At 31.6% G+C, this 10,183-nt stretch overlaps 1 protein-coding gene across 1 annotated transcript in view; it reads left to right on the top strand.

Moving 5' to 3' along the window:
- The first annotated feature begins 8,693 nt into the window (after positions 1-8,693).
- LOC124355761 (DNA polymerase nu-like) overlaps positions 8,694-10,183 on the top strand; it is a 26,919-nt gene continuing 25,429 nt past the window's right edge. The window contains 1 exon segment of the mRNA XM_046806916.1: positions 8,694-9,728. Coding sequence (XP_046662872.1) covers positions 8,694-9,728 — 1,035 coding nt within the window.

Below are 10,183 nucleotides of genomic sequence, written 5' to 3'. Positions count from 1 at the left end.
ATTTGAGAAACATAATTTTTATTTTTATTCTTCTCTTTTTTAATTTGAGATTCCAAAGAAGTTTCTTAATATGTTTCCTATTACCAACAACCTACTCTACGTTTTATTAATGAAGGAGGTTGTACAACCGGGAATATAAACTAAAATTCTCTAGCTGATTCCAAAGTTTTGTCAAATAAACAACCATAAAAACTGCAATGTTGTATCTATTGTATCATTATGGATTAATAAACAAACGAAAAATAAGACTGAATGCATTAATGTATATTGTTTGGAGTAAAAAACAAACAACAATAAAATAGGTTTTTTGTAAGTTTATTAAACAGCTGTCTGAGGAAGATGCGACGCCAGAGTAATCCTTAAGGGTCTCATCTACAAACAATTTGAGATGATCCAGCTCAGAGCTAAAGGAGAGCTATCAATTCCAATTTAACTTGTGTTGGTCTATTGTAGAACTTTTAAAGAGCTGAGACTGTTCAGCTTTATCATTTAATCTGTTAAAAATATATTTTTCTGTAATACTGATGGAATTTAGGTATATAAAAAGCATTTTTTTTTTTACTTGAAATCATTGATATACTTAAAAATAATTATTAAGTTTTGCGTCTATTCTTATGTGTTTACAGACCTAACAACATAGTGCAGCAGAGCCATGAACAAGGGTTATTAACTGTTGATGACATTTTGGAAGATCAGTTTGTTGAAAACAAAAATGAAGTTAGGAACTTGGAAATAAATGTTCCAAACTATAGTTCTTTTAAACTGAATAATACTGGAAAGGAATTTCTAGTGGGTGACTTCAGAACCACAATGAACAATAAAGATATGTGCTCTTTTCATCCTAAGAATCAACACCCTTTAAATTCTAAAGATGTAGTTTTTCAACATGTAAGTCAAAACCAAGCTTATCTGAATGACTCATCATTTAATGTTATGGCCAATAGTGAACTTCCAGACATGAATAAACAGATTAACTATTTTGAAAAATTAAGTCCTGTCATGGAATTTGATGATTTGAAAATTTATTCTTTACCTCACAACACTGAAACAACAACAAACAATATCGTATTTGAAGATATGAATGACACTAACGAAAAACATGACAAAAAGCCTTTTGGTAATTTTGAAACAATGCAGAAAAACATAAATCTTAAGTCATGGAACGAAAATCCTTCTTTTCATGAAAATATTTACACCAATTTTAAACCTGAAAAGACATTAAATACCATACAGTTTAAAGAAGTAAAAGTAAAACGTATGCCAAGTGAAAAAATATTTCATCAAAAAACATTGAACATTAAACCATCCAATCAACATTTCAATCTTACAATTACTCCATCAACACAGACATTTACAAAAAAGCTGGCTCAGTACAAAGTAGCTAACAACAATCAAAATAAAATAACTGAATTCTTCAAACGTAAGGAAACTGCTGATACAACATCACAAAGTACAATTGGAAAAATTGGAAACTGTGGTAGAAACGGATTTGAAATATGTAGTGATATAAAAAAGAAAGAAATCAATGAATATTCCATTAGGAATAGATCAGGGGATATTGCTCATGATAAAAATAATGATTTACTTAAAAACTCTGGCAAGTTAGTTGGAAAACTTAACAAAAACTACATTTTAAATGAAACAAAAGAAAATATGGGACAAAACGATACAGTTTTTGAGTTCAAACAAGGTTTAGGACATACAGAAAATTATAAAGGCAACGTTATAGAGGATTCTAATACCCAATGTTCTGAACTATCTGAATGCTTTTTTGTCAAAACCCAAGATTTTAGACAATCTACTTGTCAAAAATTGGAAACTGGTAAAAACCTAGAATCTTGTCACAAACCAAATAATGGTGACAAATTTGAAACTGATTACAATTCTGAAGCAAGCTATGAAAATTTTGAAGTATACAAGTGTAACCAATCAGAAAAAGGGGTAACTATCACTCAGAAACAGGAGAAACCTCATTCGCCTCATATTTCAGATGATGTTGAAATCAAGTATTTTCTTTCATTGGAAAATTCATGTCAGGTATTAGATTCACAAAAACATAAACCAAATAGCAAAGAACAAAAGAAAGTAGTGTACACAGATAAATATGATATGAAATTAGCAAATATCCTGAATGCTACAAAAGAAAATAGACTTTCACTTAATGATAATTCACAAGAAAATCTATTTCACGAGAAAGAAATTTTTGAGATTGAACCTCTGAAAGTTATCAAACCAGCACTGAAAAATTCTTGTAAAAACAAATGCCAAAACAGTGATACTTTTGATGTTTATAAACCATTTTCAGGACTGGATAATATCTTAAACACAGCTACCACTTTATTTGCAGCAACACAAGTAAAACCAAAAACAATAAATGAACTAAAGAGTGCAATACAAGACACACAAAATTCAAATAGTAATTTTAGAAACCAAACAAGAAGTCATGAAATTGAGTTTGAAAACCACAAAAAAAGAAAAGCAACTACACAAACTTCAAGTGAAGTAAATATTGGTATTCTAGAAAGAAAGATGGTAACAAAAATCAACCCTCTAAAACAAGAATCACTTTTAAACTACCAGAATTTTATAACACCTGTTACTTCAGTCGAATACCAAAATGCTCAATGTATAAACACTACAAATAAGGAAGCACAAACTGATGCATTTAATAAACCAAAGTCTCCTGTAAAACAACAAAGAGATTCAAACATGAAGTTTCAAAAATCGTCTAACAAGGTGAAAAGACACAGTAGCAATTCAATAAAAACTGAATCAGACCAGTTTCATTCGTTCAAAAAACCTAAATTTCCACCAAAAAGAAGCACTTTAACAAAGAATAAACAGCAAGTCCAGTTTAAACAAGATGACCAAAACTATAGGTCTACAGTTAAGGAGAATGGTTGGCTTTACAGTTCCAGTGATGAGAAATCAAGCCACTTGGGGTCCAAGAAAATGGTTCAAACAAGCTTGGTAAAATTAGAAGAGACCAAAAGGTCAATAAATGAGCAACAAAAGCCGAAGAAAATATCTCGTTTTATAGTTCCCATCAAAACGTCTCATTCTACTTCACAGGTAAGATTTAACTCTCTAAGCATTCATTGTATACACATTGTAACTCCTTGGCGTTACAGCCGTTTTCTAGAATTTGTAAAGGTCTATTTAAAAATATACAGTTGCCTTATTTTACAATACAACCATGTACTATTATATATTAATTATTCACAGTTAACAAGTATTTGTTGTGATTAAATGTTTATTAAAAATTAAATTCGGCTATTTATAAACATTTAATTAATGTAAATAAAAGTCGTTTGACAGGTATTTCATCTTCCGATCATATGTTAGTTTGGTCATTTAAATGCATATGTGACAGATAAGGCCAAATCTATTATATAAAAATGAAACTGTTCGTGTGTAACAGCATCACTCACAAACGGCTGGACGGATTCGCCTAATTTTTTTTTTAATTTGTTCGTCTTGATCTGTAGAAGGTTATAGGATACTTTTTATCCCTTTCCCGATTCAGGATTCCGCCCCACTGGTTACAGAAATACCCGTAAGAAATGCATTGCAGCAAACATATGTTATTAAGTGAAAGAGTCTTTTCAAATTTTTAATCAGCTGTTCTTTGTAAACATATATAATAATGCGACAAAAAATATATTTATATATAATTTAATTACTACACTTATAGTTTTAAAGCATAGAGTAAGCTTAAGAGAAACGACAAATTTTGTTTAAACTGTTTCTGCAATCACTGTTAAACATAGACTTTACTATCCAGATAATACAATTCAAATTTGACGTAAAAATTCACCTTTAACTGCAATATTTATTTAATATAAACCATGCTCATGCTTGATCAGAAGAGCAATGCAGATATCATAATTACTATCTTACGTTGGCTACAAATATAAAGAATGTTATAAAATCAACCTTAGTTGTTTTTTTTTTTTGACAGAAGTATCAGGAATGTGGTACATACCTTCATAATGCGCCCAAGAAGCTCACGAAGAAACGACTATCAATTATCTCAGCAATGTTTAGAATGTGATAGAAAATGAATAAGTGAATATAGTGTACTGTTTTCAACGGGAAATTGCGTGCGAAGCCGCGGGAAACTTATTGAAATGCGCAGCGAAGCGCGCCGGGTCCGCTAGTACAAAATAATTGAATTGTAAAAAGTAAGGGCTCTGATGTGTAATGGTAGCACACTCACCCCGCAAGTGAGAGATCCGAATTCGAGTCCCAGCAGAGCAAGTACTTTTTGTGAATCAATGTTTATTAAAAATTATATATGAATATATAGGGATGGGACAGTTAGAAGTTTGTTATTTGGAAAGCATTTTTGCATGATTCATTGAACCCAAAAAATGTTCAGTATTCCTGATTGATCTTTTCTGTAAAATAAAGATTCTTACTAAATTTTCCTTTGAAAAGAAATACAATAGTATAATTGAATATATAATGTACAAATTGAAGAAAGCACGATAATAATTTAATGCAAGTTGTTTATTTTCTATAGAAGAAAGATTTTTAGATATTTAGTTTTTGTATAAAAAAATTAGCCTATTGCAATGCCCTCATGGTAGCACTTACCGGAAATGTTTGCATAATTTTACCACACATGACCCCTACAGTCCATAAACACCTCCTGTTAAAATATTATTATAATATTATACAGGGTGTAAATTAAGTCCTGATATGCCTGGATATATTCCAAACGGATTGAGATATCTATGTAAAATCTTCCCCATACCTATTAAAATGCTTTTTTGGACATTTTGGATGGAACAAATATTTCTCCCCTTTCTCGAATGGGGGTAGAGGAGGATCACTTTAAATTTTCGAATTGCAGTCCCTTTTTTGTGGCATGTCATTTGAAAAGTAAATTGAAAAGGAAACAATGACATGAACATAACATCTCTATGACTATCCTAGCAAAAGTTATGGGCAAATAACACAAAAAATAATTATCTGTAGGGACAGAGCAAATGTCTAGCGCATATCAACACGTGTGATATCTTCTAGTAAGACTTTCAGGAGCACAGCTTATCGCTTTACGTAGTATCTATTGTTTCTAGTGTACATGGTTTGGTAAGAGGTGTCTTTTTCTAGATGGCATTACACTGTAAAGGATTATTTGCCCTTACATTTTGCTAGGATCATTGTAGAGATGTTTAGTTCATGTCATTATGTTTCTTTAGAATTTACCTTTGAAATGACATGTCACATGACAGATGTTGGAATTTGAAAATTTAAAGTGAACCCCTCTACCCCCTTTTGAGAAAGGGGGAAAATATTTTTATCCTTCAAACAGTCCAAAAAAGTATTTATGGATACACTCTTCTTAGTTTTTGATGGATAAAGATGGTGGGATGGAACTCAGGACACCTTTCTACGAAATAGAAGTGTACTTTATAGGAGATAAGGGAGGCCTGCCCTGTAGCAGGTAATAACTGAAAAACAGGTTTGAGTTTGTAAGGAAAGTGGTTGTCTATTGAAGTTATTTTCCTTCTGAATGTGGATGTTCATGTTTTACCTCAATTAAGTTTTAATTAATTTAAATGAGCTGCCATTTTGTACTGGGTTGAGATAAAAAGCTCTACTTTCCACTGTTCATCTTCTTTTATCAAGATCTTTCAAATGAGATGTTATTTAATGGGTCTTTACATTTAAAGATTTTGAGTCAGCCCCCACAAAATCCTATTTTGGAGAAATGGGCAAAGTTGTAATAGTGACTAAAAAGTTTACTTCTATTTCGTAGAAAGGTGTCTGAGTTCCATCCCTCCATCTTTATCCATCAAAAACTAATCAGAGTGTATCCATACTTTTAACTCTTACTGCATATGTTATTTAACACGGCTTGTGGAAAGATTAATTGTCCCAAAAAAAGCCCAAACAAGTATAACTTGGTACAAAACTCAATCTTACATTGATCTTTTAAATATCTTGACTACATTTGTTGGGCATCTTGGTACGTCATTTTATTTCAATATGGTGGCCTTTTAAACTTTTAGATTCTCACTCTGTTTTTTATTAACTCAGAAAAACAGTGTTTTGAAATACACATAGGATTTATTAAAAAGTTTTGCGACAAATGATTTTTTTGTATATCAAACAGTTTTCAGATATTGCTTATATGTAAACCCCATAAGAACTTTTCATTAATGCCGAAACAAGTTCAAACTTTGTACAAACATTTATCTTTTAAATAGGTACCTTGACCAAATTCATTAACCAGCTTGGTATGCCATTTCTTTCCATTATGGTGGCCATTTAAAGGTATAAGAAATTTGCATCTCTGTTTTTAAGAACCTAGAGAGAAAACTAAAACCGTTTTGAAGTACTTGAACTTTTTGTCACAGACTTTTGTCATCTCAAACTGTTTTTGAGATGATGAGTACATGTAAATCTCATGAGAATAAAAAATAATATTTAATCTGTCACAAAATCTACCTATTTCTTCCAACTAAACCGGAAGGGCTATTTTTATCATGAAAAGTCCGGTTGATAATTTGGATGAGATATAATTCACATGATCCTTCCAGATCAGAAGAGAACTGTAACACCCAGAAATATAGTATCATTAACTTTCTCGAGTTCATTATCTCCCAGAATTATAGTCATAAATTTATTAAAGATTTGATAAATTTTTTAACTTAAAATTAACAAATTTGGTCTTTAAAGGATTAATATCATGTTAAGATTTTTAAAATATCTACTGATCAAAATATACCTGTTTAATTTCTAACAGAGAGGGTGACCTATTACAGATGTGTTATCAGCATAAACAAGAAAATGTTCACTGGGGCATGTTTAGTAATGTTAACAAAGTCAAGAACAAGAGTGGGTCCAGGATAAAGCCCTGAGGGATTCAAGCCTTTATATTGTTGATATTGTAATAAAACACTGAGGAAGTTATTGTTTTGGCTGTGTGATTTTTGGTCACCTAGAGGGTTGAAATTTTATGTGAGAATCTAGATTTACCATCTCTAGATCACTCTTGAAAATGGTAAACATCAGTTCATTGGAAGTCTTGATTTCTGTGTCTCAAAGGGTGACTGGTTACAATGGTCTTATATATAACCGTGTTAGCAATGAGAAAAACATAGAATAAACAAAGTATATTGTGAAGGTTTACCCTATGATTTTTTTAGTAACTTAATCATGCAATGAAGTTAATTTGTTAAATTGGTTGGTTTTATATAGTTATATATATAGTTTTATAAGTTTGAACATTTTAGCTTAAACTGCAATACCATTCTAATAACAAGCTAAACGGCAAATTGCGTTGTTTACTATTTTACATTGACTGATATTACTGATGAAAATTGGGATAAATGAAATTAGATCTCATGTAAGGTAGTTCAAAGGATTTGATTAACTCACTTTTTTCTCTGTCTGTTGATTTTATTGATTTTAAATTAACTTTGTGAATACCTAGGAATCTTTAAATTAGAACTGGACTACAGTGCAAAATATTATAAAATTTACTTCTTTTCATGGTTAACACTTGTAAATACTTCTAGGATAGTACTCTTAAAACTGAGTAAATTCCTTCTGCTACTGAAAATCAATAGATATTTTTCACTGGATAGTGCAATTTTGATTTATTTGCATATTTTTCAAGTGTAAATGACCTCTGTTTGTGTATTCTTGTGTGCAGAGATGTACAAGGAAATTTAACTATAAATTTGTTCATTTCAATATACAGTTTTACTTTTAAAATGTAAAACAATGACCTGAAGTCGGGCGTGTGTTTTGATTTTTTATGTATTGTGCTGGATTTAAGTTAATAGCACAGCTATTAAATTTGTAAAAACTTGTTCTTGAAAATTCCCCACTATGACAAATTCATCTGTTATGCAGTCATCTAGATGTGCTGCTTCTATGCTACACGACTATTGACCCTGTTCACCTGGCCTTGCTCCAAATGCTTGGAAATTTACATAAACTGAGAGAATTTTGATAATATAGCACAGGTAAAGAATCTCTTGAATTCATCTTGACAAAATCAAAGAGGAGAAAAAAAAACTCCTTTTGCTAAATTATTTGCAGCCTGCACAACACTCCCAAGTGACTCCACTGATTACTCTCAACTGTAAACAGTAAGAAAGAGTTATGAGCTGCTCACTTAGTTCATACCACTACACAAGCTCCATTGCAGGATATTTTAGGCATGCCTTCTACATTGTAGTAAGACACAATAGTACAGGACTAAGTGCAAATTTGTTTGATATGAAGAAAATAAACATTTATATTAATAAAATTACTTTAACTAATGGCTATGTAACATTTTAAAATTTGAAAAACAGAAGTTTGTTTTAAATTAATTATTACCCACTTTTGCAGGAAATAAAAGTGAAAAACTACACGATAACCATTTTAGATGAAATTAGTGCAAAGGAAATTCTGCAAAAATTTGAATCCGACAAGTTGATTAAAATGCTAATAACAGTTACATTTAAGTAAGTATCATTTAAAAACAATGTACAACTTTTAATTAACATGTGTCAGTTTTAAATGTTGCTTAATTTAGTATTAAAACAAAGTGGAATAAGTTGTACAAAATTATTATTTATAAAACCACTTCATTAATAATATTTATTGTTGTTTATAGAGAGGGCTATACACTGTTAAACAAACCACTAGAGTCATTAAGAAACTCTGGCTGCTTACCATCTGGAGTAATGTTTCAAGCCTTTTGGTTCCAAGGCAATACCAATTACTACTACTTGAACCTTGTGAATGTCACATCTGCTCTGCTTCCTGTCATACAGAAATTCCTCACTACACCTGTAAAAGTTGTTTGTTTTGAGGTTCAGGCAGTTTACATGCTGCTGATAGACGTGTTCCACATTCAAGACACCACCGGATGGATGGCCTTTGATCCTTTGGTAGGTTGTTGGCTTCTAGACCCTGACAATCCAGTGACAAATTTCGCTGAAGTCCTTAATAAGCTTGAACTTGACAATGAGCTGTTGGTTGTCAGTTATAAGGCTGATATTAAAACACAAGCTTGTGATCTTCTTCCAGTGTTAGACATCACAATGGATATCATGGAAAAAAGACTTTCAGCCACATCACTCTGGACGGTGTTCACAGATTTGGAGATGAAGCTGACACCATTATTGGCCATTATGGAATGTTCATCAATCTTCGTTGATATCAAAAAACTGCATGAAACATCAAGAGTTATAGATAAAAGATTGAGAAAACTTCAGAAGGAAGCGTATGAACTCGTTGGACATCCTTTTCAACTCAACTCCCACCAGCAGTTGAGGAACGTTCTGTTTGATGAGTTGAAACTTGACGCAAAGTTCAACATTGTGGTGAAGCAAACTGAACAAGGAGCCAAGTCTACTTCTGAAGTGGTTTTGTGCCAACTTAAGAGATTTCATCCGCTTCCAAAAATTGTGTTGGAACAACGACACCTCCAAAAGGTGAAATCAACATATGTAGATGGACTGCAGCAGTTTGTTAGGAAAGATGGGACCATAGGAAGTACTTGGGAGCAGACTGGAGCTGCCACAGGAAGGATCACTTCAAAGAATCCTAACCTCCAGGCTATCCCAAAGGTTCCAGTTGTGCTTCAGGACCTAGAGAAAATTTATCTGAGGGCAATATTTAAATCTCGAGAAGGATTCTCCTTCCTTGCTGCAGACTTTCAGCAGATTGAGTTCCGAGTCTTTGCCCACTTCACTCAAGATGAGAACATAATACAGGTAACTAAACTTCCCATCTTAAATAGTTTAGTTTATAATATTGTTACTTTATGCTTTGCTAATTCAAACTGTAAAAGTGTTTTACATAGAATTTAAAATCAATTTTATTTAATTTTACATGGTTTTAAAAGGTTTCAAATTATTTATGATTTTCCATTAAAGATATTCATCAGATACTAACATGTATATATGGGATATGGATCCTTACATATTTTTTATTCGGTGCACTAGATATCACCAAAAGTGTTTCCAAATTGCCATTACTGACAGCCCATGAAAATCTTTGGTGATGCTCTATCTTTATAATATGTTGTACATTGTAGGTTTAAAAGCGAGTTTCAAATAAGTTTTATGTTAATTTATTAAATAGCATTAACAACTTCACTGTGGCTCTATAAGAGAACATTTTTGAGATTTAAATTAATTGATTGTAGTATTATATACAAAATTTGTTT

The sequence above is a fragment of the Homalodisca vitripennis genome, chromosome 2, assembly GCF_021130785.1.
Source record: "Homalodisca vitripennis isolate AUS2020 chromosome 2, UT_GWSS_2.1, whole genome shotgun sequence".
NCBI classification, from domain to species: Eukaryota; Metazoa; Arthropoda; class Insecta; order Hemiptera; family Cicadellidae; genus Homalodisca; species Homalodisca vitripennis.
Note: the sequence above shows the minus strand (reverse complement) of the source record. Positions and strands in the feature narration are given on the sequence as shown.